General features: G+C 40.6%; 1 protein-coding gene across 3 annotated transcripts; it reads left to right on the top strand.

Moving 5' to 3' along the window:
• Positions 1 to 270: 270 nt before the first annotated feature.
• On the top strand, positions 271 to 8831 carry LOC143586343 (enoyl-CoA hydratase 2, peroxisomal-like). Of its 3 annotated transcripts, XM_077067910.1 has the most exons (12): positions 271 to 343; positions 434 to 491; positions 3470 to 3492; positions 3589 to 3694; positions 4365 to 4435; positions 4559 to 4631; positions 5381 to 5420; positions 5763 to 5835; positions 6651 to 6798; positions 6922 to 6992; positions 7218 to 7391; positions 8299 to 8827. In XM_077067910.1, exons 2-12 carry the CDS (start codon positions 453 to 455, stop codon positions 8387 to 8389), a joined length of 909 nt encoding a protein of 302 aa, XP_076924025.1. In that variant the 5' UTR covers positions 271 to 343; positions 434 to 452; the 3' UTR covers positions 8390 to 8827. The 3 variants fall into 3 exon arrangements, with proteins under 3 accessions (XP_076924025.1, XP_076924023.1, XP_076924026.1); XM_077067908.1 differs by lacking the exon at positions 271 to 343 and having other exon boundaries at positions 383 to 491; XM_077067911.1 differs by lacking the exons at positions 271 to 343; positions 3470 to 3492 and having other exon boundaries at positions 433 to 516; positions 3591 to 3694; positions 8299 to 8831.
• The last annotated feature ends 19054 nt before the right edge of the window (positions 8832 to 27885 follow it).

The following is a 27885-nucleotide window of genomic DNA, read 5'->3' as shown; positions in this document are numbered from 1 at the left end:
GTGTGTTTTTTAAATGCTTTGGAATCTGATGTGGATGTTTGTTGTTATGAATGCTATAAAAGGTAGGTCTAACCGTTGTTGAAATGACTATTTGATTTGAAGTATTTGTAAAACTAGGGGCTGGTTAAGTAATATCGTGTAATCACATTTGATCTAACGCATCTGGGTGTAGTCCCCTTCAACGGCAAAAAAAGAAAAAGAAAAAGAAAAAGTCCCGACTCATTTATCTATATCTATATCTATATCTCTTCGTACCTACCGTATATACGTACCCAACCCCCACGTAACTTAAAATCTTCTTTCACTTTTTAAAAACAAACAAACAAACCGATACCTAATTCCGGTTAGTTACTCTTAAAAACATTAACAATAATATTTTCTATTAATATTATTATTGTTATATGTAATCAGTCCGTTTCACTTCCGATTGCAGTTTGTTTCTCCGATCAATCATGAATCCAGAGCTTGTAATCAATCACCAATTTCCAGAGGTCTTACTTACTGTATATGTAATCTGTAATATGTTTTTCTTCAGATCGTTTGAGCTCGACTCTTTTTGTAAACGTCGAGCTTGCCTAGGGACTTGTTTTTTAAGCTCCATTTATATACGCCTTTTTAATTGTTTTGTAAAATAAAACTAAAAACTATGCTAAGCTTGGCTCGAGTTCGTGTGGTACCTTAAACAAGGTAAAGATCGAGTAATTAGTTAGTTAGTAACAAATCTAGACTAACTATCATGCTATTAGTTTATAATCAGTTTGGACGAAAACGCAAGGGGCGACGGACTCAATACTTATAAAATTTTCATAACCGACCCTTGCGGGGGGGTTCTCCCATGTTTATCATTTTTCCAAGTAGTTAGTTAGTATCTAGTTGGGAGTGATTGTAAAAGTAGGTTTCCAAGGCCGAGTTATCGCTACAACGTATGGTGCTCTCTAACTCCGCCTAGTTACCCGGAATTCATCAAAGGTGGTCAACACTCAACATTAGCGAGAATCAAATCTAGTCGGGTTAACTTGGGCTAATTTTGACTTTAAAAAGTATTACATAATTCCTATGTCTATAATATTAAAAAATGAATATCACTTTTAAGTTAACGATTATTATTTAAAATGTATTTTTTTTATTTATATTGATATTCATGTATTTTATTATAAATATTAGTAAAACTTATGATATATTATGGTGGTGTTTGGGATTCCTTATTTTAGCTCCTTATAGCTTTTAACTTATGGGTTATAAGAAGTTATAAGGTGTTTGGGAAAGTTAGGTTTTCTAAGTGTATAAGTTACAACTTTGGGGGTGTTTGGGATTCCTTATTTTTACCTCCTTTTAACTTATAACGTATGATAAGTTAAAAAAAAGTGTTTGGGTTTCCTTATTATGTGAGAGTATACATGGATAAGTTACATATTTGTAACTTATGACTTATCCTAATAAGTTATAAGGAGGTAAAAATAAGGAATCCCAAACACCCCCTTTGTAACTTATAACTTATGCCTTAAATAAGTTATAATGAGGTAAAATAAGGAATCCCAAACACCCCCTATATATACAATATTCAAAAAGTTAATTTTCTTTATATTTACCATGTCCAAGTACTCCCAACTCTCCAGTCAGCCCCTGCCTAACGACTTTTGCAACCTTTGTTGGGACAAAAGAGAGATAATTTTACAAGAAGTTACATATGTTGATAAACTTGGAGAACCAGAGACTACAATGGCTTGGGTTCTAGCATCTAACTAAACTGCTAAATGTGTTGAAAGTAGGAGATAATCATGTTTGTGTCTATGTTTATATGTTATACATGTGTTAAAACATAGGAAACTAGTTATCGATTGGATGACTACTATTAAGAACTCGTTATTGATTGCCTGTGCTGTGTGAAATTAATACATAGAAACCCAAAAGACGTAAACTTAAAAGTAGGCAAGGCTCGTTAAGGCTCGACGAGCCTAAAGAGCTTCCCATACAAGGCTCGAGCTCAGGCTCAATAACTAAGCGACCTTTATTTGAGACTCGGGCTCGGTTGCACCCCTAGCTGTTGTAATCATCGTCAAATTTGTGTTTTGTTTTGAAATTCGTTGGATCTATTGTTAGTGATACATATCTAGGTTAGAGATGTGAACTGAATTATATAGAAAAGGTTGCTATTTGAATTTTAGGAAATTAATTCGAATGATTTCATATCATGATCTTCAATTCATCCTAAAATGTAGATGTTAGTTTTCAATTTTGGATGTATTCATCATGTAGTGTAGGATTATAGACCATAGTCATGTCAAATCAGGGGTGTTTCGCCTGTAAACGAACCGAACGTTCATGAACTGTTCGGCGGGAAGTTTGTTTGTAAAATAAACGAACGAACATGAACATTTTTTTGTTCATTTAGCTAAACGAATGAACATTTGTTTGTTCATTTATGTTCATGAAAGTCCGTTTATGTTAGTTAAAATTCTAATAAATACATCAATAGTTATATTTTTATAAATATAAACATTAAAGCGGCTTGTTTAAATTATATGTGTATATGTATTTACTTAGTTAATTTTCAGACTTGTTCCTTTGTGTTCGTTTATGTTTGGTCAATTATGTTTAGTTGTTTTTGTGTATGTTTGTTCAGTTATGTTCCTATTAAGTTTCTTTTTTTAAGTTCGTTTACGCTCGTAAACTGTTCGTTTAGGTTTTAAACGAACAAACCTGAACCAACACAAACAACCCATTTTCTTAAAGAGCGAACATGAACAAAACTATTTGTTCAATTATATGTTCCTGTTTGGTTATAAACTTATAATTAAATGAACGGACATGAACATGTCCTTGTTCGTGTTTGTTTACAGGCCTAGGTGTTTGACTGTGGGTTTTAGAAGTGGTTATATGATCATTGCCACTTCAGTTTTGATCCACTGGTAACTAATTTCTTTTCATGATTATCTAATTTTAAAAAGTCAAATAACCAGTTTCAATAAAGGTACAAAACTAGTTATCAAATGATAGAAGAAATTACTTATTTTACACTTATTTAATCTATTTTTATATTAGTTCAACATTTAGAATTTGCCAAAACTCTCAATGCCATTGAAGTGCTCATAACTTCAAGTAGCAGAGGTATATGCAATTATGCAAATAAACTAAATTAAGGGAATTAGTAACAGGATCAGTAGATCAAAGAGTATATGTCTGTGGCTTGTATATGTAATTTGCATATATTTCTGACTCATAATTGGTAGTCTAGTAGACATATCTTCTTTATTCCTGGTACTTGGCTGTCATAATCTATGTTTGTATTCTACAAATACATTGGAAATCATGTTTTGAATAGAAATTTGTAGATATGCCAACTATCACTTTTGTATACACACACACACACACATATCCTCTCTCTCTTTTTTTTGTTGTCACTCTTGTAGGTAAGTATAGGTTGAAAACTATGATTGGTTTAATTTGATTTCATTTTATATTGTTGCAGGTGTCACATACCTATACTGAAAGGTAAGATTTGATTTTAGAAACATTTTGTCATATTTGTTTTGTTTGAACACTTTCAACTGGTTTAACACACCAATTTCTTAACTGTATCTGAAACAGAGATGTTGCTTTATACGCCCTTGGAATTGGAGCATGTGCTAAAGATGCATTGGATGATAAGGAGCTCAAATATGTGTACCATGAAGATGGTCAACAATCCATCAAGGTTCTACATGTTTAATACATCTTATTTTGAATCTTCCAATAATATTACTATGACTGTAAAACCTATACTTATAGCAGCCCATCAAGTTGCTACAATTTAGATAAGTCTTATTTTCTAAATAAACAGCGTCAAATATGATTACAATTGCTAGGGGTGTGTATGAGTTTGTTTGGGTCAGTTTTGTCCCAAATTGTAACCATAATTGAATTATTGGTTAACGGGAGAATGATAACCGACCGGTTATGGTTAATCAGTTTTACAAGTTGATCTGTTTCGGTTATGGCCTTATGGGTTGGTTAACCATGAACTAGAATTGGTTTTGAAATGTTTGAGTCTGACCAAAATAGCCCAAAACAATGTAATTGGGCCTGTAAGTTTGGGCTTGAAATTATATAACCACTACACATTAGAGCTTGAATAATTTAAGGTTTATCGTTTAAGGTAGTGGGTCAGGTCGATTAACCGTGGTTTACTAAATCATGGGTTGGTTTAGTTTTCTCAGTTATGGAAATAAGAGTAACCATAACTGACGCTAGTTTTGTTTTCGAAAAAAAGTCAAAACGACCCCATCGGCTAACCGATTTGGTTCGGTTTTATCGGTAAGTTTACAACCATTTCAATATAAAAGATATATTGATTAAATTATTTTGTTTCGCGTCATCCTTTGTAGGTATTTCCAACATTTGCTGCATTATTTTCTATTGGACTTACTTCACAACTAAGCGCGTTGCCGGGATTCACGTAAGCGATTGAAGTATATTGTTAGTATATAACTTATTTCAAAATTTTTATATCTGCTCAGCTGCTCTTAATTGATAGACTTTTTCTTAGTAAGTTTTCAAATTATATTATTAAATGACTCAGGTTTGATCCGCGACTTCTTTTACATGGACAGCAATATATTGAGATCTACAAGCCGTTACCTTCTAATTGTGTGGTAAGAATCTGTTTCACAATTTCTTCATGCTAAGTGTTACCTTTTATTTTTCTTGTGTGTTTCAAAATAAGGCTATTGATTTCCGATAGGAATGGACAAATTATTACTAGTTTAGGTGGGAAGTTGCATGTTTGTTTATGATGAAAATGAACATATTTGTAATGTTCACTCATCAAGAAAATGATATGTTTGAATAATTGTATTAGTTTATGGTCATGACTTCATTCGTTAACGATGTAAATGAACAGTTCACGACCGTAAACGAACGAGCATAATTGAACATAAATGAATGAGCATAACTTAGCTAAAACCAGTTAAAAGTAACGTGAAGAACAATGTGTTGGGCCTAAAAAGTTACTACAACTAAACTAAGTTGTAATGGGCCAAAAAATGTTAAATGCTTATGTTAACGTTAACGAACGAACATAAATGAATGTAAATGAACAAACATAAACAAATTAAATAAACAAACATTCAAGAACATAACTAAACGAATAAGCAATGTGTTCATGTTCGTTCGCTTATAAGTTAAAGAAACATAAATGAATTCCTGCTGGACAGTTCACAAACTGTTCACTGAACCCTCGGTTCGTTTACAGGCCTATGCATGGCATGTTCCCGTTCTATCTATAAGATTCTATATTATTAAAATTTCTTACTTTGACCCTTCAGTAGTAAGTAATAGTTAATTTATTGCAGTTGTGTTTTCTTTTTGTGGTTGATTTCGTTTATTGTTCTTACACTTTCAGTTGCAGAACAAGTCAAGCATTGTTGGATTGCATGATAAAGGTTTGGTCTCGCTTATTAGAATCTGAAAATTTGTTCCTCGAAATTTTAAAGTTTTAATAAAGGCGTCAAATGATGACATGGCAGATGATGAGTTGGTACCTTTTACCATGTTGACTTTGTTAATATGGTGCCGAGAAACCAATTACGCGCTGTCAAAGTTATATATTGAAGCGAAATTTTAACATTTTTTATGAGGCGAACAATGTTGATTACCCGAATAATATATAACCCTTGATAGACGTAGTTAAGAGTTTCAAGAATTTAAAACGGTTTTTAACTTCTAATGCCATAAATAAAGCTATAACTTGATAAGCAAGAATTCAGGGGATTTGTTTTTTATAGGTAAAGCTACCATTCTTGATATTGAAGTTGTGAGTTATGAAAAAGAGACTGGCAAACGATTATGCATGAACAGGTTAGAATACGTTAAATGATGACCATAGAGGTGGCGTTTTCGACCCATTTATGAAATGGGTTGTTTTGTTTTTTATTTATTTTTTTTATCAAACGAGTAAATGTAGAAAACTTATCATAAATGAAAACGGGTGAAATTGGTCAAAAGTCGCCTAAAGTGTATTCAAAATGTACAAAAACTTAGTTGTTTTATTAAAAGATATTAGTAGGCTTGTAAATGAACCAAACGAGCGGTGCATGTTTGGGTATGTTCGTTTAACTTTAAGCAAACAAATTATCGCAAACAAACACAATTTTCTAGTTCTTGTTCGTTTGTTAAGAAAATGAAGATGTTTGCACTTGTTTATTTTCATTCGTAAACATACTAACATTACTAAGCTAAAATGAGCTTAATTAATGTGAAGAACAATGCCTTGGTCCTAATAATTTAGATGAATCCATCAACAAACGTAAATGATCGAACATAAATGAACGTAAACAAACGAACATAAATGAATATAATTAAATGAATGGTCACGGACATAAATGAACAAATTAGCATGTGTTCATGTTCGTTTGTTTATTAAATAAACGAACATAAACGAACTTCCCGCCAAACGGTTCACTGGACGTTCGGTTCGTTTACAGTCATAGAAGTTAACTTATTGACAGATTCTAACGATATTTAACACAATAACTATTTTCAGAACTCATTACTGTAAAGAAAAGAAACTGTTAAGGGTTTTGATAAGGAATTAATCGTGTATACTTGTCATCAGTAATCAGTTTGACAAATGCTTATTTATTCATTTAATCTTTTTTTTTCTTTGAAAGCAGAACAACGGTTTATTTGAGGGGTGCTGGTGGCTTTTCAAAATCATCTGAACCATATTCTTTCTCCAAGTACCCAAAGAACCAAACATCTTCAAAAATTCCAAAAACTCGACCCTTTGTAGTGCATGAGGAATGTACCCAACCAGCACAGGTTTGCAAAGCCGATATTTGACTTAACATATTGTTTTTAAATGATAATGGTATTTTCATCATTTAGTGCTCAGGTAATTTTAACTATTTAAGTTGATGCTAAATCCTCATGATACCCTTGCAGGCACTGCTTTACAGGCTCTCGGGTGATTACAACCCTTTGCATTCAGATCCTAAGATTGCTGAGGTGGCAGGGTATGCTTGTTGGCTGCTAACGTGTTTCATATTCTGATATATTTATATATTTTAGAGGTGGAACAAAAGGCGGCTTGGGTTACCGGTCAAGTCAAAACCGAACTTTGACCTGTTTCTTTTAGCTGATTTTTTTTATTGATTCATCAGTTTTTAGTACTATTTTCTGGTTTTACGGAGACAACTAATATATAACGTTTTAAACCAACTACTACTATTACTGTGAAGGTTTTCACGTCCAATACTTCATGGGCTGTGCACCCTAGGGTTTGCTGTGCGGGCTATCATCAGAACTATCTGCAATGGTAATGCAAACCTTGTGAAAGCCATTTCGGGTCGGTTTCTGTTGCATGTTTACCCGGGTGAAACATTAATCACTGAGATGTGGCTTGAAGGCTCCAGGTATTATTTTATAATCTTTCAATCTATTAACGGGTCAAAACTAGGGTTCTCAAAAAAGTTCGTGGTTCTGTCGGAAAAAAGCTCAGCTTGAAAGCTCGTTTGTGAATGAGCCGAGCCGAACTGGCTCGGTTCATAGAACGAGCCTAGCCTGTGTCAGGGTTGGCTCGTGGCTCGCTCGATAACTGGCTCACTTAAACTAAGCCCCAAAATTTTAAAATATGTATAATAATAATAATTTAAAATAATTGAAAGAAAACAAAAATATTATATATAGTATTTTGAATCTGTCTCTCGATCTTTAATTAAATTGAAAACGAAACAAAAATAGTACATTTAATGTTATAAATTTTGTATTGTGCGTTAGAATTTTTTTTGGTCTTTATATATTATATTAATATGCGTAAAAGAAATTTTCAAAAATTACCAAGCCGGCTAGACTAGCCACTAGCCACGAGTTGGCTTGAGCTTTTTACAAGCGGGGATCAAGTTCGACTTTTTAGATTGCTAAAATAAATGAGCCGAGCTGAGCGGCTCGTTTAAGTTCGAGATCGAGCCCGAACTTTCCTTGGCTCGGCTCGTGAACAAGTTTTGACAACTGTACTGTACTTCATTTATTTAGCTAATTATACTTCATGTTCATATCACATTTTGCCTACTGGCACAATTGTTCAAAATGGGAGACATGATAGAAAATATGTGTCGGGCCGGGTTGATCCACCAACGCTGTTTTGTTCATACTTTTTGAAGTTTAGAAATTATTAATGTTTTATACCGATTTCTTCTAATCATTTTTAATTTGAATCTATTGACTTGTTAGAAATAGATTATAATCCAAATCCAGATTTTTAGGTAAATGGGTTAAAATTCCTGCGTTTACTTGTTCGTTTTATTAAATTGAATTTTGCAGAGTTTTGTATCAGACAAAGGTTAAAGAACGAAACCGAGCAGTGCTTGCTGGATTCGTGGACCTGAATCATTTAAGATCTTCATCTCTATGAGTTATTTAAGATCTTCATGTCTATGACTATATGTTATCTATATTGTTACATTCAGTCTATTTGGGTCGTATGTTATCTTAAACGGGTCAAATCGTAGAGTTTAGATAAAAAGAGGGACGAGTTAAACGGCCCCACCTTGTAAACAAGTTGGAAGTCTTCCAACTTTAATTTTATTGTGTACAACCTTTTAAATTAAGTTATTATATATTCATGTATTTAGATTATTATTGTTGCAATTAAATCATTATCTGATTGGTTAGCAAATCGGAATGAACTAGTGGGCATGCACACACCCACTGGGCCCAAGTTAGTCCTGGCCCACTATTCAGCCCGGTCCCAGGGGCCGTTATACGACCAGCCCAACAAGGTTTGCCCTTGTTCTTACTCGCCAAACCATTTCCATTTTTTGATGTTTAGTTTTATGGGATTTTAGGTAATTTAAGAGGCTATTATGACCATTTTCATTCTTTGATAAATTCCTGTTATTATTTGCACTTGAGACTATAAAAGGTTGTCTGGTGTCTGATAGGCTTCTGATGTATGAGGGGGCAATTTGTGGTAGATGGGGATGGTGCAGACAACCTGTTGGGGTTAACGAAGTAGGTGAGCTAAGACTTTTGTTGCAATATTGTCAACAGGTGATGTTGGGTGGGGATCTGACCATTTGGTCTGGGGTTTTGGTGATGGTGATGGTGATGGTTTCTTGGTGAGGGATCTAGAAAAAGGGCTTGATGATATTAAACCACCTAATGGAAATTATGTGATGGAATGGAATAATTGGGTGCCAAAAAAGGTCGATATTCACGCGTGGAGAGCGGAAATGGGTAGGATAACGGTTTTGCTCGAGCTTGTTAAAAGAGGCATTTCGGTGAGAACGGTGGTGTGCCTGATTTGTGAAGACGAGTTGGAGTCGGCGGAGCACTTGATGATTTCGTGTGTGTTCGCTCAAACATTATGGAGTATAATATCTTCGTGGTGTAAGGTTCCTTCTATTTTCGTTTTTTCGGTCAAAGACTTATTGGGTTTGCATAGGTTCCTCCATTTTCCAAAAACAAAAGTAAAAGCTTTTAATGCGGTGTGCATGACGACAATTTGGTGCATTTGGCGTTCGCATAAGTTTTTTAGGGTAAATCGATTAACCTTAATAATGTGGTTGGTGAGATTAGTTTTATGTGGGTAAAGAACCGGGGAAAGAATACGAGACTCACGTGGGAGAAATGGCGTGGCTTTAATTTCATATAGTAAGAGTGTTTGAGTCGCTTTTGTTTTATTTGTGTTTGGGTTGGTTGAGGTTTTTCACATTTGGGGTTGTTTTTTCGTGTATTGGTTGTTGCTAGTGTCTTGCTTGTAACGTTTGTTTATAATAAAATTTTGGTTGGTCGTTCAAAAAAAAATAACCATTTTCATTATGTATTTATTTTTTAAAAAAGGATAAGAAGCCGTAGACTATCTCCACTCAACGACACCGTGTCGTCAATATAGCTCCTGTCGAGACAAGCCTCTTTTCTTGTAGTGATAGCCAGTCTTTGTGTTTATATACTATGTTCGTTTAGGTTTAAGCAAGCCTCAAGGACCCATGGCTTCACACTCTGTTGGGATGTAGAAGGTATAACCGGTTTCTTTGTGTATGTAATCATCGTATCGAGTAGCATGGTGATATGATCCAAACTACTTGAACCGACCCATTGTGGATGTATGGTAACAAAAAGACTCAAATATCCTTAAATGATACCCGCGGGTCAGACGAACACTCCTCACAAGACACCCGCGGGACATATGGATCACCCGCATAACTGTGTAAGGGAAGAACACCCTTATATCACACGCGGAAGCATCCAGGCACCCTCAGACGTCATCCGCGTAATAGCACATCTACCCGCCAAGATGACCGAAAGGCAAAGCTAACAGGACAGCTGTAAATAACCGCTTGCCTTCTAGAAGATTTACCAAGATGTTTTCTTGGGCAATACCTGATCTCTCAACCAATATATAAAGGAGTAAAGGGCACCTGGCCAGGTTGTTATAACTATGCACATGGCCAGGAGTTAACTCGTCCTATCATAAAACGACGCATGTCCAGGTTGTTATACCCATGCACATGCAACGTATAGCTCAACCTATCAGAAGGGGACACGTGCCCCAGGTGGTTACGAGAGCATCTTCTTGAAAGGGACAGCTGGTCCTATTACATTCCCACCTCATTCGGCTATAAATACCCTCTCAATCTGCATGAGGTACATATTGACTCCCAAGTATTCACTCTCAATACTTTAGTACTTTCTGTACATCAGAACTGTACTTATTCTCACGCCGGAGGGTAGTTACGGGAAGACACCCCCCCCATCTTGTCCTTCCCATAACGAGCTCATGGTGTCTGTTTTGCAGGTTCTGGTCACTGGACTTTGGGAAGTTGTGCTCATATCGTGTTAGGTGTCATTGTATCCTACCTTGTGGATTCATTAGATCCAAGACCCATTGAGGGGATTGGATCAGTGTTTCTTCATTGGCGCCATCCGTTTTGGTGTTAGAACTGCAAGAATTTTCGTTGGTTTTTTGGTTCGTACGATATGAGTAAACTTCCTGAGGGGCCGACGGGGACTCTTGTACCTATTTCACGAATCACTGATACTGAAGCACCTGTTGGCTTTGCTTCAAGTGTATTTGCACGTATCACGGCACCTGGAAGTTCCATTCCATGTGACCTAGGACATACCACAACTCCAGCAGGTCCTACTTCGACGGACCTGGGGCATGTCACAGCGCCAGGAGGATCCAGATCCGGCACTCCCGGGCGAATTACGAAAAAAACTCGCCGGACTCACTCAGAATTAGGCCTGGAAAACGATTCGGACGAATCTGAACCGGCGGGGACTTATCATCGTAGTTCCAAAGCTATGGGACCCTTGTCTCCGGACGAGTGGTTTCGTATCCAACAAGAAAATGTTGTAGCAGAGTATGAGCGACGGGTACGCGAAGAGCGACTCCAAGCTCGTACTCTAAATTAAGAGGAATCTCCTAGGAAGTATCGCTCCCCTCCTCCAACAGCAAGGAGGAGTCAGATCCGTTATAGCGTTCAAACAGAGAGAGATCCTAGGGACGTTTGGAGACAGCATGACCATCCTCGTATGGTCATGTGTGTACCATCTTACCTTGACGAGTATGACAGTTACGACCCGTCATACCGTCCGGGTGATATCAGTTATTACAGTGGTGATAGCCGCCTTCATTTGCAGGAAGAAACTAGCCGCCCGCAGGCGGTAGTTCGTCAAGCGGTTTATCACAGTGATGCTGAGGAGGATTTTCCAGGCCATAACGCCCGGTCGCTTTGCCGAGAAATCAAAGTTCATCGCACGTATCGCGACTGCACCATTCCCAGTCAACGCGAAAATCCCGGCATTTGTAGGGAAATATGATGGGATGACTGATCCCAGTGATCATTTACTAAATTTTGTTACAGTGGGGGGGGGGGGAGTCAGTGGCTGGACTCTCCCATACTGGTGCCATATGTTCGCTTTAACTTTCACTGGTGCAACGCGAGAATGGTTGGAGAAGCTTCCGGACGGGAAAATCCAGAACTGGGACGACTTTATAGCCAAATTTTCCCAGCACTTTAGTCAGCGGAAAAAGCACACTCGAGATCCGTCCGAAATATTAGTCTATTGAGGACTTCATTACCGGTTTAACAACGAAAGTCTTAATATCGGCGGAGTAAGTGAAGACATGTTGCGAGGAGCATTCTGCAAAAATGTGAAGAGTGACAAATTGATTTGGACGTTAACTGGAAGAGATGGTATGCCCACGTCTTGGAATGATATTATGACTGCGGAAAAACTGTTCGCAAGAACCCATAAGAATTTGGCAACCAGTAATCAGAAACAGAACTTAAAATTTGAATTCCAGACTCCGCGTCCGAACAAGCAGGCAAAAGGAACTATTTGGTCTAGACTCCAGCCGTCCGCGGAAGCGTCTAAATCATTTGATGCCAGATCACTGATTGGCAATAGAAACAAAGCAGACTCCTAAACTCGAGGTTTAAACAATTGGACTCCACTCTCGAAAAATCTTACCGAAATTCTCACCACAGAGAACATGAATTTCAGGAAACCACAGCCACTCACAAGGAGATCATTCCATGATGCCAACAAGCACTGTTCGTTTCATGACGACATTGATCATAACACGAACGAGTGTGTAGCTCTAAAGAATGAAATTGAGGCGACTGTGAAATCAGAAAAACTTGGACATTTAGTCAAGGGTGCAAGACCCGGGACTAGTAAGGCTCCCGCGCGAGATAACCAGGGCCCGCCCAAAAAGCAAGTAAAAGATCTCAACGTCCATATGATTCAAAGTGGACACAAGGTTGGCGGGAAGAGAAGAGAATTCCTGGATGAAGAGTGGAAAAATGAGCCTGTGATTTTTCCACGAATCAAAGGAGGTCCTTGCAACAAGAATCCTTTGATTATCACCGCTCTTTTTGGCCATTATTGCTCACAGTATGTTTTCTTCGACACTGGTAGCACGTAGGATATAATGTACGAGCAGTGCTTTGAGCAACTAGATGAAGAAGATAAGGAGAGGTTGAAACCCATTCATGCTCCTGTATCTGGATTTGGAGGCGAGATAATGCACCCGCGAGGGGTGATATCCTTTCCGGTCACTCTCAGCGACGGAATCCATTCAAGAACCGAAGAGGTTGAGTTTTTGGTTTTACCAGCAACATCCAAGCATGACATTATCTTAGGTCCGGAAGCGATCAAGGACTTCAATGCCCATCCTTCTACAACACATGGTGCAGTCGGAGTTCCGAATTGCACTGGTGTGGCTATTATTCATGTTAATCGCCATTGCTTCGCGACAGAAAGTTCTAAGCCCAGCAAGGTTCCAAAGCAAACTCGGTGGACTGAACCCGAGAAATGGGTGCTAAACAAAAAGTTCACCAATCAAACTGTAACAATTGGACTCGCTATCTCTGAGATAGTGAGGACATTTTTGAAGTAGTTGCTGACAAAAAACGTTGACGTCTTTGCGTGGCAGCCCGCGGACATGACCGGGGTCCCGCAAAAGATTATTGAACACAAGTTGTGTAACACCCTTGGCAAACACAACATCGTCCAACTCTTAGGCAAATCCCACATCGGCCGTGGACAAGAGAGATCCTTGGTTCATAAGTAAATGTCCTGCCTCTTCAATCACCAACGCGTTTTGGGCTTAGTTGGCTGTGGAGCACATGAAAACTCCACGGTTAAGCGTGATTAGGTGGAAGTAGTACTAGGATGGGTGACCTCCTGGAAGTCTCCATCTAGGTAACCAAAAACAAATCCGTGAGCTCTTCGTGGGCAGAGCGGACAATATTGGTGGTGCGAGGGGCCGGATGTTACAGGTGGTATCAGAGCCACTCTTGTGCCGTTCGGGATGATGGGACATGCCTCATCGAGGACGATGAGTCCAAAGGGGGGTTGTTTGTAACACCCTTGGCAAACACAACATCGCCCCACTCTTAGGCAAATCCCACATCGGCCGTGGACAAGAGAGATCATTGGTTCATAAGTAAATGTCATGCCTCTTCAATCACCAATGCGTTTTGGGCTTAGTTGGCTGTGGAGCACATGAAAACTCCACGGTTAAACGTGCTTAGGTGGAAGTAGTACTAGGATGGGTGACCTCCTGGAAGTCTCCATCTGGGCAACCAAAAACAAATCCGTGAGCTCTTCGTGGGCAGAGCGAACAATATTGGTGGTGCGAGGGGCCGGATGTTACAAGTTGCGAGTAAACCCAGCGTTTACTCCAATAGTGCAAAAGAAGCGTAAGATGGGGCCGGAACAAACGAAAGAAATGAATGAACAAGTTCAGGACCTATTACATGCTCGAATTATCTGCCCAATCCAATACCAGACTTTGGTCGCCAATCCAGTCATTGTCCCCAAAAGTAATGGGACTTGGCGGATGTGCATAGATTTCAAGGATCTGAACAAGGCGTGTCCCAAGGACTGTTATCCATTGCCATAAATTGACCTCAAAGTTGACGCTGTAGCCCCATTCAAATTCAAATGCTTCTTAGATGCCTACAAAGGCTATCACCAAATTTGCATGGCGGCGGGTGATGAAGACAAGACAGCATTTCGCACAGACCAGGGCACATTCTGTTATAAGATGATGCCATTTGGTTTAAAAAAAGCAGGGGCTACATATCAATGGTTGATAGACGAAGCATTTAAGAAACAGATTGGTCCGAACTTGGAAGTTTATATGGATGATCTCGCAATCAAAAGCATTAAGGAAGATCAGATGCTTAGAGACATCGAAGAAACATTTGAGACCTTGAGAAGTATTAACATGAAGCTGAATCCAGCCAAGTGTTCCTTCGAGATGGAAGAGGGAAAATTCCTAGGAGTAATTGTTACAGGCGCGGGTTTTAAGGCCAACCCGGATAAAGTTCAGGCAGTAGCCCGCATGCCTTCTCCTTCGTCCCTTAAGGAAGTACAGACACTTAACTGAATATTGGTTGCACTGAACAGATTCTTAGCAAATCATGCGGCCAAATCTTACCCGTTCGTCTCAAGTTTGAGAAATTGCCTCAAGAAGGAACATTTCAAGTGGACCGCGGAAGCTGAACAAGCATTCCTGGAGGTCAAAAAATGCTTAATGGAGTTACCGACCCTAACTGCACCACACGCAGGGGTACCCCTAACAATGTATTTGTCAGCAACTGACATCGCCATTGGGGACGTACTACTGACGGACAGGCTGAATGTCCAAACACCAATCTATTATGTCAGTAGGATGTTGACTAACCCGGAAACCAGGTACTCAACGCTCGAGAAACTGGTTCTGGCGTTGGTTTATGCTGCCAGGCGACTCCGCAGGTACTTTCAGGGTCACCCCATCAATGTGCTGACAGGGTACAAACTCAAGAATGTATTAAGCAAACCAGAATTGTCTGGGCAATTGGCAAAATGGGCCATCGAACTAGGTAAGCACGCGATAGAGTACAAACCCAGACCAGCAATCAAATGGCAAGTGCTGGCGGACTTCGTCACAGAGGTTCCGCAGCACAAAGAAAAAGAATGTTTAGTTGAACAACAACCCCAAGTACCTCTGGGACAAGGACAAGTCTAGTCATTGTTCACGGATGGAGCATCTAGCAGCGAGGGATCTGGCGCAGGCCTCAGGCTAGTCAATCCCGAAGGCCGTGAGTTTACTTACGCCATCAAGTTAGACTTCAAAAGTACTAACAACGAGGCGGAATATGAAGCTTTTCTGGCAGGCCTACGGATAGCTAAAAAACTTGGGGTAAAACCTTTTTAAGCGCGGGTGGATTCCATGTTGAACGCAGGACAAATCAATGGAACTTATGAAGCAAAAAACGATGTAATGGCTTTATATCTGTCGCAAGCGAAGAACTTGATTCTTCAGTTCTCCTCGTTCAAAGTTGTACTCATCAAGAGAAGCGAGAACAAGTCGGCGGACGCCCTTAGCAAATTGGCTTCAACAAACTTCGAACACTTTGCTAAGGACATTCGTATTGAAGTCTTGGATCGCCCATTCATCCCGCATAACCAAGTTCTAATAATCCAGACTGGCGTAGAATCCTGGATGACACCAATCATGTCTTATTTTTCATCGGGAGTTCTGCCGGTAGAGAAGGTCGCGGCTCGAAGGATAAGGCACAAGGCTTTGAACTACCAAATTCAAGATTGTGTCTTGTATAGACGATCCTTCTTCGGCCCAACCCTGAGATGTGTGGACGCCGAGGATGCGAACTACTTGATTAGGGAAGTTCATGAAGGCATTTGTGGCCTTCACGCGGGCCCGAGAATGGTCATCGCAAAGCTTATGAATGCTGGATATTATTGGTCGGGGATGCACCTAGACGCTGTACAGGAAATCAAGAAATGCGATTCTTGTCAGCGTCATGCTCCCAACACTTTGCGACCGAAGAATGAACTTGTTCCAGTTACTTCCGTTTGGCCGTTCCAAAAGTGGGCTATTGACATCATGGGACCTTTCCCTGAAGCCTCGGGACGTGTCAAGTTCCCATTGATTACTTCACCAAGTGGGTGGAAGCCAAACCAGTCGCATCCATTATGGCATCAAGTGTCAAGAAATTCCTTTGGGAATTCATAATCTGCCGATTTGGTCTTCCGTTAGAACTGGTGAGTGACAATGGGACTCAGTTTGAGGATAGCAGGTTACAAGAATGGTTGAAAGAACTTCATGTTACTCAGATTTTCACATATGTGGCTCATCCGCAAGCAAACGGTCAGGTCGAGCGGACCAACCAGACAATTAAGAAAGGGATTAAAGCAAGGTTAGGCACTAAACAAACCTACTGGGTTGAAGAATTTCCCCATGTACTTTGGGCCTTTCGCACCCAGAAGAATTCAAGTATTTCTAAAACGCCTTTCAGTTTAGCCTGTGGCACTGAAGCCATGATCCTGGCTGAAATCGGGGTTCCATCCGCACGAACTCTACTAATCGATGACAATGATAAAGAGTTACGGATGAACCTCAATCTTCTTGAAGAAAAAAGGGAATTAGCATCGATACGCGAGCATATTTATAAACGTCAATTGTAGAAATATTATGACTCACGGGTCCAAAAATGCATGTTTGATGCGGGAGACTTTGTCTTCCGCGGTAACGAAACTTCCGGCCAAGAGCCTCCAGGCAAGTTGGCCCCAACTTAGGAAGGCCCTTACAAGGTTAAACAAGTATTGTCTAAGGGCGCTTACAAGTTAGAGAAATTGGACGGGACTGAGATCCCTAGAACCTGGAACGTGGCAGAGTTAAAGAAATGCTACATCTAGCAAGACATGTTTTTTACTTTTTTATTTTGGGCCTGCGCGCCCAATAGACTAGCGAGGGACATGTAATGTCGTTTCTTCTAATTTTGTTCGACTTATGCCTCTTTTATGAAGAATTTGTTAATCCCACATTCTAGTATTTTCTGGTCCACGTATCAAAGGGGATTCATATGATCGAACAGCAAGAATGGATCCTTTATTGTAAAAAAAGAAGATCCTATAAACACTTATATTATGAAAATAAGACAAAGTGTACCGGATAAAGATAAACTTCTTATTAATATCCAAATGGGATACAAAATGATGTTACATGGTCACAAGGTAGATGGATCTATGTATATACAATTAAGAAGTTGCATCTTCATCTTTCGTGCCTTCATCTTCTGCATCTTCTTTATTTTCATCATCGCCAACAAGAAGAGTTTTTAATTGATCAATTCCGTTTTCCCTGTCCGCAAACTCGACGATTTGACTTTCAATAGAAAATTTCAAACTATCAAAAGTCTTCGTCTTCTAATTAAGAATCTTAGCAGTATTCCGGCCGTGCAAGATGAATTCCTCCGGAAGTCTACCTTCTTCAGAAAATTTAAAACCTTCCTGGAAATCCGTCTGGCGGCCGGCTTGAGAAGATGCGTTCAAAAGAACGGCAAGACACTTCCCAAGATCATCGCCTTCTCGAATGTGGGCGATAACCTGTTAAAAATAAGATGTGAACAAGTGTTTCGCATTTGATTACGTACTTTAACAAAATCCGGAGGAACAATTACCTGGGGAACTCCTTTCGCCAGCAACCATTTTTTATCCGCCTTGGCCCGGACGAGTTCTATCTTGTGCTCTGCATACTCCAAGGATTGCTCCGTGTTCTTGGTAGCAAGCGTGGCAAGGTGTTCATCCTTGGCTGCTGGCTCAGCCTTCAGAATTTTTATTAGCTCGTCGCGTTCATCCAATTGTTGTTGGACAGCAGTTTTAGCTTCCTCAGCAATGGATCGACGAGCTATTTCCTATTCCAGAGCTGCCTTGGCATCCGCCAGTTATCGTTCTGCAGTTTCAGAAGCCAAGCGACTGTCCTTGGCTTCATCCACGGCCCCTAGGGCTTCCTTCTTTGCCTCGAACACCTTGATTTCCAAATCTTCCCACGCATCGTTCATGCCCAACCAGTCTCAGCAAATTTCTTGAGTGGTAGAGACAGTATTTTCCAGGCAGTAAGAATAGGAATTTAATAACTCCTGGCGAATACGGGTGCGTTGACGTTCCTTTTCCGCATGGGGGGAGGCTCTCTTGCAGATACTCCAAGCATACGTCCGCGTCACCAAATGTTGAATCCTGGCGTACAGACCAACACAGGCGATGCACAGAATCCTCTCCCTCTGGGCGGGAAGTAGATGCTTGAGGACCATACGCAAAGGCGCTAGATCCTCCGTGATCCCTAAAACGGTGAAGCATAGGGAGAGAGGCCGTAACGATGGGGTCCTCACCATTGTCGTCTTTCTTCTCCTTTAGGGGAGAAGTATCCGTGATAAAAATCGGATCCTAGACAATTTTAGGCGGAGACGGTGGTGGAGATTGAGGAGGAGTAGATCCCCTCAGACTTGCAGGGTGCTCAGAAGATTTCTCCAGGAAATCTACAAAACAATAATTCAGGAAATCTACAACATACCTTACATGTTAACAATGGTTCTCAAAATTATAACCATCGAAATTACCTGAAGGAGCATCTTTGGATGCATGCTGTTGGAGACGAGTGCCCAAATTTGTCCTTTTTTGCTTTTTGGATGGGGCGGCCTTAGTCGACTGCACTTTGCGTTTCTCTGTTATTTTGAAAGCACCCGCATCAACAGCTTGATGTTCATCTTCGATGGCGATATCATCAGTAGACGGATGTTCGCCTTCGATAATGACATCGACATCCTCGTTACCGGCTTCCTTGCCGGTCATTGACTTTTGATCCTGCTTCCGGGTCAGACCTACAGTCGAATGTAGGGTATTAGTAGCATCAACTGGTAACCCTCCTTAACAGAGTGATGATTCTTCGCTAGACGAGAGAAGTACAATCACCTCGCTAGAACTAGTAGCAGTAATTGGTCGAGGTTTTAAAATGCCATCACCTTTTAGAACAAATTCCTCACCTTTAGCATACATCGCCTCAGAAACCATGGGTTCCGGGCGGAGTGCGGTGGGGAATAGGAAATTATGGTGGGTACGCTCAAGGATAGGTCTGTCCTTTGGATCAATCGGATGACGTACCATCAGACCCTCCTCATGGTCCAGAAGCGTACTAAAGATAGAGCCCTCACCTGTATAAGGATTAATGGAAATTAAAGCCAATGAGGAATATTAAAAACAAAAAACAGTAGCAAACTTACTTTTGTTTGGTTTCTCGTAGTATGGCTCTAAATCAGGAAATGGCCACAAACGGCTCATCCTAGTACTCACCATTGCTCCCTCGTGTATCGCGCGCATGGGAGTTGGTGTATTAGTTAACGTCGTGAACCAGGGACGGTCCACTTGTGTGGTGGTAGGAACCACTGGCATTTCGTCGCCCGATTTACGATAGGTCATCGAAAATGGAATGACATCTTCTCGGATCCAGAAAAATTTTGGCTTCCATTTATGGACACTGCGGATCCACTCGGTGCCAATAACCTCCTTCCCGGTTGTCGCCCAATTGTACCACCCTCCGCGGTAGGTCATCTTGTAAAAGACCACGAACATGCCGACAGACGGCTCCAGGTCGCGGTCTTGACAACAAAATTCGAAGTGTCGAATTCTCAACATCCCAAAAGGATGACCTGGGATAGGTGGACTCCATACGTTGTCAAAACTGATTGAACTAACTTCGTTACAGGAAACCTAAAGTTCCCTGTAGTGAAGTGGTCCGCGTATACATCCATCTTTTGGGCTGGCGGGTTAGTAGCAACTGATCCAGCCACCAGATACTCGGGCTCCCATTCCGGAGCCAATCCATAAATGTTAACAATATCGTCGTAATCTTTCTTCTTGAAATTAAAGATAACTTCGTGGATAGCAGGCTCACTCTTCTTGTTTCCAGCCATTAGCAAACTCTTTAAAACAATTGAATATTAGAAAGCAGCTTGGGCGATTCTAGATCTCAGGATTGAAGTAAAAAGAAGAATAATTGGAAGGGGATAAGAATGAATAGAAGTAAGATATTGTCTATTTATACACATCGCAATTAATGCTATTGATTAGACGCCAGTGGAGAGAGAAAATATAGCCCAACTGAAGTTTGACACGTCAGGCGGGAAAGACGAAAAAGCAAAAGCATACTGTTAAAAGACCACATCCGATCAGTTGCCTTGCGACGTTTCTCTTTCCGCTACGTCATTACTCTCACGTCACTTGCAAATATTCAAAATTGGATAAAGCAAAAATATCTCACCGAATAATATTTCAAAGACAAGACAATACAAGATTCACAAGAAGACAAAAGTTCTGTTTCCATTCATAATAAAGATATTTACAAGATATGGAAGAAATTACAAATCCTAAATTATCCTAAGGGTCTTGAGCAGAAGCATCGTCCAGAGGAGTGTATGGAGGATCTTCTAGAGGTGTAGGCGGGGTATCTTCCGATTCGCCCGTCCAGGTACTCTTTCAACTGGTCCACGCAGTTATGTGCCGCAGCAAATTCCGGAAGCATGCCTTGCGTGGAAAATGATAAATTATCATATTCATTGATTCGCATATCATACTCCCGAGCAACGTAAAGACCATGAAGTGGATGATCTTCAAAAGAACGACTGGTTTGAGCATACATCATCCCTTCATTGAAACCTGTCAAGCGGCCAGATTGGGAGGAAGCCTTATGTAAAAAGGCAAGACTATCCGTCAGTTCAGGCCCCTCATTGATATGCTTGATGACCTATTAAGAAAAACAAATTTGTTAATGATTGATATCACAAAGAATTGCGGTTAACGGCGGAAGAGTGGGATAACATACCACGTTAAGACCTTGGCTCAGCAACCATCGTTGCTCCCTCTCCGCCCGTTCTGCTCTCTCTTGAAGTTCGTGGAACCCGTCAGCTATTTTTTCGTTATCAGTTAAGTACTCAGCTGCACGGGCTTCCGCATCATCACGTGCTTGCAGAAGAGAGTCATATGCAGCCTGCACTTCAGCAACACTCTTATCTTTAAGCTCAGTTTTCTCATTCTGCAGCTTCAACGCCGCTTCAAGCTCTTGAATTTTGGTACCTTGGCGGGTCACTTGGCTTTCTAAGGCCGAATTAGCCTCAAGAGATTTAGCCAGGTCCTCCTATTTTCGCTGAGTCTCATCTCGAGCAGCTTGAAGGACAGTATTTTACTTCTTGAAAGCCTCCTCCCATTGCCTTACAGCAGCCGCATGCCTATCTTTCTCATTCCTGAGAGCAATTTTGGCATCACTCAACTTCCATTTAGCTGTGTTGGCTATTACACGGTATTCATCGGCTTCTTTTCAAGCTTCCTCAGCAGCTCAAGTCATCGCCCCCAACTTTCCACACATTGTCCGCCATTCGCGTAATATTTCCTGTCCACAAGCCATAGTGTTGGCCAAAGATGAGGAATAGTCCATGTGAAGGTCATGGCGAGAGTGTCCACGCTGGTGAATTTGCTCCGTAGGCGGCACGCAGTGGTTGATAAACGCTGAACAAACGTCAGGTTCAGTAAAGCGGGACCCATTCGCGATATCCTAATTAGGGGTAAACAGATGATAAGCCTCCCCGGGATTCGCCTCCCCATAATAATCCGAACTAGACACTTGGCGGCGAATAGGGATAGAAGAGGACTGATGGGGAGCATCACGTGTCGTCACCCTTTCGACGTTCTGCGAAGTGAATTGAGATTCAAAATCTCCTCCTTCACCCATATAAAAAGGTGAGGAGGAGAAGAAAAATTGCGGAGAAGGGTGAAAAGGAGATTCTTGTGTTTCAGGTGCTTCCTCATTCACAACCGGATCCTTTCCTTCAGAACCAGAAGCTCTCCCAGTCTCAAAAAGATAATCCAAGGAATCTTCAGTTTCTGGTTGAAGGATTGGATCTTCTTGATTCACATCAGCATGAGTAGATGGCCTATCTTCTTTCTCTGGAGGGGGAGACGGTAGTTTCTTGCCTTCAGGAGTAGAAGATGGTAATTTTTCTGATAAAGTACTCCCACCAATGACCTCCGACGGATCTACATGGTAAAACCACATATAAGTAAGGATCCAGACATAAAAATACAAAAAAAGTTGTTAGTATTATATACCAGCCATCCCCTTCATACGATCAGCAAGGCTGACCCTCTTCTTCGGGCGATGGGTCCACTGTTTCTTGGTCGCTAGACCTTCCTCAGTATACGTGGAACTAGCGCCCACATCGCTTGCATGAAGGAATTCGAAATTTTTCTTCCGCTCCAATTCTGCCAACAAATGCGACATAGACGATATTTCAGAAGCACTATCAGAACTTTCTTCTTCTTAGGTGGTAGAATCGTCACTTGAGGAGAGAATGATGATTACCCCATCAAAAGTAAGGATGTTAAGTGGGCGAGGGTTTAAGGTGTACGCACCTGTCTGGAAGATCGCCTCCGAAGTTGCAGGTTCGGCTAGTACCTTGGTAGCGAAAAGAAATCGATTCCGCGTCCTCTCCAGGACATGCGTCTCTTTCGCATCACGGATAAGTTTCCCCGTGCAACCCCTATTTTCAAAAAGGCCATTTAGCATAGGCCCTTCACCTGAGAAGCACATAAGAAGTTAATAAAAAACGTTACATATGAAATAAATGAGAGAAAAGGGAAAAAATAACTTACGTTCGTTCATACCCATAAAAAAGGCTCTAAATCGGGATATGGCCACAAGCGGCTTATACCCGCCCACACCAGAGCCTCTTCTGGCAGAATCCGCATGGGAGATGGTTCCGAAACCATGGTGTGGAACTATTCTTGCGGCTCGTGAGAAGCTGTAACGACTTCCGGAAGCATCCCGCCAGCCGGACGACGGACCATGGCAATTGGAACAACGTCTTCTGAAATCCAGAAGAATTTATGGTGCCAATCTGTCGAACCCCCTTCAAGCACAATGCCAATAACCCTGCCCTCTCTAGGGTAACACTTAAACCATCTGCCACGATTGGCCATCCGATTAAACACCGGAAAACGGTCAATCCGAGGCAACATCCCCTTTGCCGTACACAAAAATTCAAAATGTCGAATTTGCATGAGAGCGAGAGGACGCAATTGGGTAAATGGACCCCATACGCACTTAAAACCTTCATAAGGAATTTGGTTATCGGAAACCGAAGGTTCGCGTAAACAAAATAGTCAGAATACACTGCCATCTTGCCGGCAGGAGGCATGCTTGCGACAGATCCGGCACTGGGGAACTCTGGTCCCCATTCCGGTGGGATACCATAAATACGAAGCAACTTTTCGTATTCAGAGACATCCCATTTGATCTCTGCAGTATCAATGGTTGGTGCCAAAGATCCTGCACTACTAGCAATTGATTCGTTTTTAAATGGAAAACAACCAGCAATCTTGACAAGAATCAAAATATCGGCTAGAAGAATTGAGAGAAAACAAAGAAGAATCAAGGAAATCAAGGGTGAATAAACTTCATAAAGAAGTTAACCTCCACTATTTATACCCATCGCAATTAATGCGATGGGATATGAACAGTGGAGAGAGAAAGTCATCGCCCATTCAGTAGACTCCACGTCACACGGGAAATTCGAAATAGAGAAAAAGGTGTACAGTCAGGTATAGTGACAGCCGGCATAAACGTCCCATCACCTGCCCACGTGCCTGCAAGTAGTCAACTTGTCCTTTTTCATGATTATCCATTTTACCAACATAAGATATTTCTACCAACTTTCAAAACTCAAAAACCCCCAAAATTTATCTTAAGTCCAAAATTTCACCCGCATAAAAACTTCACGTGGAAGAAACACTGGACTGGGGGGACTTGTAAAGGTAGGGTACCAAAAAGACCCAAATACCCTTAAATGATACCCGCGGATTAGAGGAACACTCCTCACAAGACACCCGCGGGACATATGGATCACCCGCATAACTGTGTAAGGGAAGAACACCCTTATATAACACGCGGAAGCATCCAGGCACCCTCAGACGTCATCCGCGTGATAGCACATCTACCCGCCAAGATAACCGGAAGGTAATGCTAATAGGACAGCTGTAAATAACCGCTTGCCTTCTAGAAGATTTACCAAGATGTTTTCTTGGGCAATACGTGATCTCTCAACCAATATATAAAGGACATCTGGCCAGGTTGTTATAACTGTGCACATGGCCAGGAGTTAACTCGTCCTATCATAAAACAAAGCGTGTCCAGGTTGTTATACCCATACACATGCAACGTATAGCTCAACCTATCATAATAGGACACTTGCCCTAGTTGATTACGAGAGCATCTTCTAGAAAAGGACAGCTGGCCCTATTACATTCCCACTTCCTTCGGCTATAAATACCATCTCAATATGCATGAGGTACATATTGACTCCCAAGTATTCACTCTCAATACTTTAGTACTTTCTCTACATCAGAACTGTACTTATTCTCACGCCGGAGGGTGTTTACGGGAACCCCCCTCCTGTCCTTCCTGTAACGAGCTCACGGTGTCTGTTTTGCACGTTCCGGTCACTGACTTTAGGAAGTTGTGCTCATATCGTGTTAGTTGTCATTGTATCCTATCCTGTGGACTCATTAGATCCAAGACCTGTTGATGGGATTGGATCAATGTTTCTTCACCCATGAAGACCAGTTAAAAGTGCAAACTACATTTTCTAATTTCTTTGTTTAGTTTCTGCATTTTACTAGGAGATTAGTTTTCATTATTTGCATTTTGTATCCATGATCCCACGTTCATTTCAGTTTACTTCCATCCACTTGTATGCCTATTTAATGGAAATTATCCTTTAATCTAAGAGGAAGAAAATATGAAGTAAAATATGTCTGGTTCTCTCTATTTCTTTGGAGTCTAACTCACTCAAAGGGTCATTATCTTGGGAGATTAGTCATCTCGAATCGGCTTCTATCACATGGTTTCTTTGTTTCTTTTTTCTTTTTTTTTACCCTAGGTTTTAGCATACGACAACCTAGGCGTGCATAAAAAACCGGTTCCGGACCCGAACCGGTGGACTCGACCCGGAACCGGTTCCAGGTCGTACCTGATGAACCCAATACCCGGTTTGGTTATTTATATACCCGAAAGCCCAACCCGGTTCTGGATATTATATCTCAAGATGGTTCCTACCCGATTCCGGTTCCAAAGTGTGTAACATCCTGAAATATTATAATATTAAATAAAGGAAGATTTCGTTAAGTTGTCAAGCGTTAAATAATATTAGCAAGTGTTTAATAAAGAATGATGGACTTGGATTAATTATGGTGGATTAAAGGGTAATGAGCCTTAGGTCCATGGGCTTTAAGGGATATAAATATCCCCTTAAACCATCCTAAAACCCTAATCCTCATTCCATCTTCCATATTTCTCTACACACTCAAAAACACACACATCCTACACCCTATACGGCCTAGAGAGAGAGAGAGAGAGAGAGAGACGAGCGAGATCCGAGAGCGAGTAAACGTTAGTTGTGATTAGATCTTTGTTATTCGAGTCTTATACAAGATATAGAGTTCCTAAACGAGCTAACCAAGATCAAACGAGCACGTAAAGGTATATCTTTCACCTTAAAGTTTACGTTTTTATAAACGTTTAGCCTTAAAACTTAGAACGAGAGTAGATCGGGTGTAAATGAAACGTAAAGTTCTAAACTTGATGATAAAATGAACCTAATGAACCTATAAACCTGTGCGGCTCGATTAATAGAAAACCCTAAGATCTAGTTTGGAACGTTTTAGCTTAAAGGTCCAACCTTTGTGCGTTTCGGGCCGAATCTTTATTAAAACTGACCAAAGGAATGATCGCGGGTTGGTTAAAATCATAACCAAGACTTAAACAATAAAACTGAGATGATTATAGAGGTTTTCGGGATGATCCGTAGCTGCAACTGAACAACTTCGCCTGCAAGCTTAAGTTCGCTTGCAAGCAAGTTCGCCTACTGATCAACTTCGCTGTTGATCAAGTTCGCTGCTGGATAAGTTCGTTTACTGGTTAAGTTCGCTAATATACAACTTCTCCACTAGTTAAGTTCGCTAATATGCAACTTCGCCACTGGTTAAGTTTGCTAATATATAACCCGCTACTGGTCATGTTCGCTTGTAGTTAACTTCACTTAATGCTAAGTTCGCTTGTATATAACTTCGCTTGTATAAAAGTTCGCTTACAATTAAGTTCGCGTAAGTTAAGTTCGGTAACGAATCGGATAGCGAATCAGACTTAAATCGTTTTGGGAAATGAGTTAACGAATTAGGAAATAAATTAAAATCCTAGTGGAAAATGTGTTAAGACAGTTAATGGAAATAAAATTTTTCCAAGCTGACCTGGCAGCTTAACCCCAGCCAGGGGCTCTACCCCTTGGACCCCGCTAGGGGCTACCGCCCCTAGAACCCCACTGCCAAGGGCGCTGCCCCTGGACCCCCGTTCGTTGTGGGTTATATAAAGATAGAAATATGATATGAGTAGCAATAGTTAATTGACACATGTACATATTATACAGTTAGCCGTGCACAGCTCAAGAAGGGAATCACTATTAGCGGTGAACGTAACCGCATTCAGGTGAGTTTCTAGCCCCACTTCCTAGTTATGTTTTCGGGGCTGTGTGCATACTCTATGTGAATGTTAATACACTTACCTTAAATGGTAAGTATATGTTTTAATGACAAATTTGGTTGATACGAATGTATGCTTGACAGTACGTGAACGACCTTCGGATATTGCACGTATCGTTAAGGCAAGTGTAGTGTAGTATGTATGTTATGTGTATGTGAATAAGGAAGTATGTAAGACTATGATACGTATGATATTAAATGTATGGATATGATAGTGGTGATGATAATGAAAGGTAAGGTAAAGTTAAAGGGTTGCATACCCTAATAATATATGTGAAGAAGGTTAATGGGTTGCATACCCTAATAATATATGCGAAGGTTAAGGGGTTGCATGCCCTAATAATATATGCGAAGGTTAACGGGTTGCATACCCTAATAATATATGCGAAGGCTATAGGGCGAAATGCTCTTTATAACGTAAGGTATGAACATGAAAGGAAAAAGTAAGTAAGTAAGTATGTATAAACGAAAGTATGAGAGCATGGGGTACGTATGAAATTATGTAATTATGAATATGTTGTATGTGGTATGATTAACTAGAACTCACTCAGCGCAGCTGACTTTTAGTATGCACGCAGGTGAGTAGGATGAGACAGCTGGCTTGAAGGGAGACACATGGCGTATGAATAAAGAAGCTGGCATCTGAAGATTTAATTGTTAATGTTTGAACTAAAAGACATGTGTTAAGTTATGTTTTAAAGACAAGTTATGAATGTTTGTACTGACAGTTGATGTTTTATGTTATTCCGCGAAAGTTTTAATTAACTCTGATATTTAGAACTGCGTTTATGAGTAAATACAACGTCCAAATGTGAGGCACCGGTGACAGGGCCTTACAAAAGGGTTCTGGTTCCTACTTGGAATAACCGGTTCTGCCGGGTATTTGACATTTAATGCTGTCGGAGCTCAAAATATAGCCGTTGGAACCGGTTCCAACGGTAATATAGCCGTTGGAACCGGTTTTTGATG

This window comes from Bidens hawaiensis, unplaced genomic scaffold (assembly GCF_021521415.1).
Source record: "Bidens hawaiensis isolate Kalapana, Puna unplaced genomic scaffold, B.hawaiensis_p1.1 tig00034613_1, whole genome shotgun sequence".
NCBI classification, from domain to species: Eukaryota; Viridiplantae; Streptophyta; class Magnoliopsida; order Asterales; family Asteraceae; genus Bidens; species Bidens hawaiensis.
Note: the sequence above shows the minus strand (reverse complement) of the source record. Positions and strands in the feature narration are given on the sequence as shown.

Excerpts from the sequence above, each read along its gene's own strand:
- LOC143586343 (XM_077067911.1), top strand. The coding sequence starts at position 453 with ATGAATCCAGAGCTTGTAATCAATCACCAATTTCCAGAGGTCTTACTT. Across the intron at positions 517-3,590 it reads ACTTACTGTATATGTAATCT|ATGTTGCTTTATACGCCCTT; the intron begins GTAATATGTTTT and ends TCTGAAACAGAG. Across the intron at positions 7,392-8,298 it reads ATGTGGCTTGAAGGCTCCAG|AGTTTTGTATCAGACAAAGG; the intron begins GTATTATTTTAT and ends TGAATTTTGCAG.